At 26.9% G+C, this 898-nt stretch overlaps 1 protein-coding gene across 1 annotated transcript; it reads right to left on the minus strand.

The window, feature by feature from the left end:
* Positions 1-440: 440 nt before the first annotated feature.
* Positions 441-898, minus strand: LOC122857707. The gene is made up of 2 exons (XM_044160064.1): positions 509-898; positions 441-458 (listed from the first exon to the last, which is right to left on the minus strand). Exons 1-2 carry the CDS (start codon positions 896-898, stop codon positions 441-443), a joined length of 408 nt encoding a protein of 135 aa, XP_044015999.1.

The raw sequence follows: 898 nt of genomic DNA on the forward strand, positions 1-898 counted from the left end.
TGTATGAGTGTATATAATAAAAATTAATGTTGGAAAATAAATACACGTTGCTTTATTTATTTATTGGTTTATTGATTATCTATCCATTGATTATGACTATTGTCAAATCCAAGATATTTTACATACATCTTATTCCCACGTCTTTTTAGAACTTTTTCAATTAAATAAATGTCGGAATGTCGAACTTTTATTTAATTGTGAATATTTCATTTGTCCAATTTGGTTTATATCCTTTATCAAAGACATGCTTATATTTACTTATTCTTACATGTTGATTTAATTTAAATGTCATTTTAACATGACAATGATTCAAACTTTTAAATACAGTTTGTTTTAATATTTGAATATTTTTACCAACAACTTCAACAGGTTTCATTTTAATTGTGCGATGTTTGGTATTATTATATTTTTTAATCAATTCTGGCAGCACTTTCAACCATTTATAATTTTCTTGCATACTAAATTCAAAAAACATTTTGTTTTTGAGTGTTCTATTGAATCGTTCAACTATTGATGCTTTCAAATCGGTAAATGTTGAATACATATGAACATTATATTCTTTTAACATTGTTTTAAATGTTGAATTAGAAAATTCTGTTCCTTGATCCACATGAAGATTTTTGCATATTCGACCTTTCTTAAATATTAATTCCATTGCTGCTGATACCTCTTTTCCAGTTTTATTTTTGAGTCCAACAGCCCAGCTGAATTTCGAGAAAATATCAATGACTGTTAAAATATAATTGTAACCAGAATTAACCTTTGAATGTTCAATCATTTCTACAAGATCAGCTTGCCATGTTTCATCCTTATCACGAATGTCAACTTTACGTCGTACAAAATTTTTTCTTGCTGGAGCATGTAACTCACGTACAACGTCTCTTTTATAATCAGTCAT

This window comes from Aphidius gifuensis, linkage group LG1 (assembly GCF_014905175.1).
Source record: "Aphidius gifuensis isolate YNYX2018 linkage group LG1, ASM1490517v1, whole genome shotgun sequence".
Lineage (NCBI taxonomy): Eukaryota > Metazoa > Arthropoda > Insecta > Hymenoptera > Braconidae > Aphidius > Aphidius gifuensis.

Coding starts and splice junctions, on each gene's coding strand:
- LOC122857707 (XM_044160064.1), bottom strand. CDS start 898: ATGACTGATTATAAAAGAGACGTTGTACGTGAGTTACATGCTCCAGCA.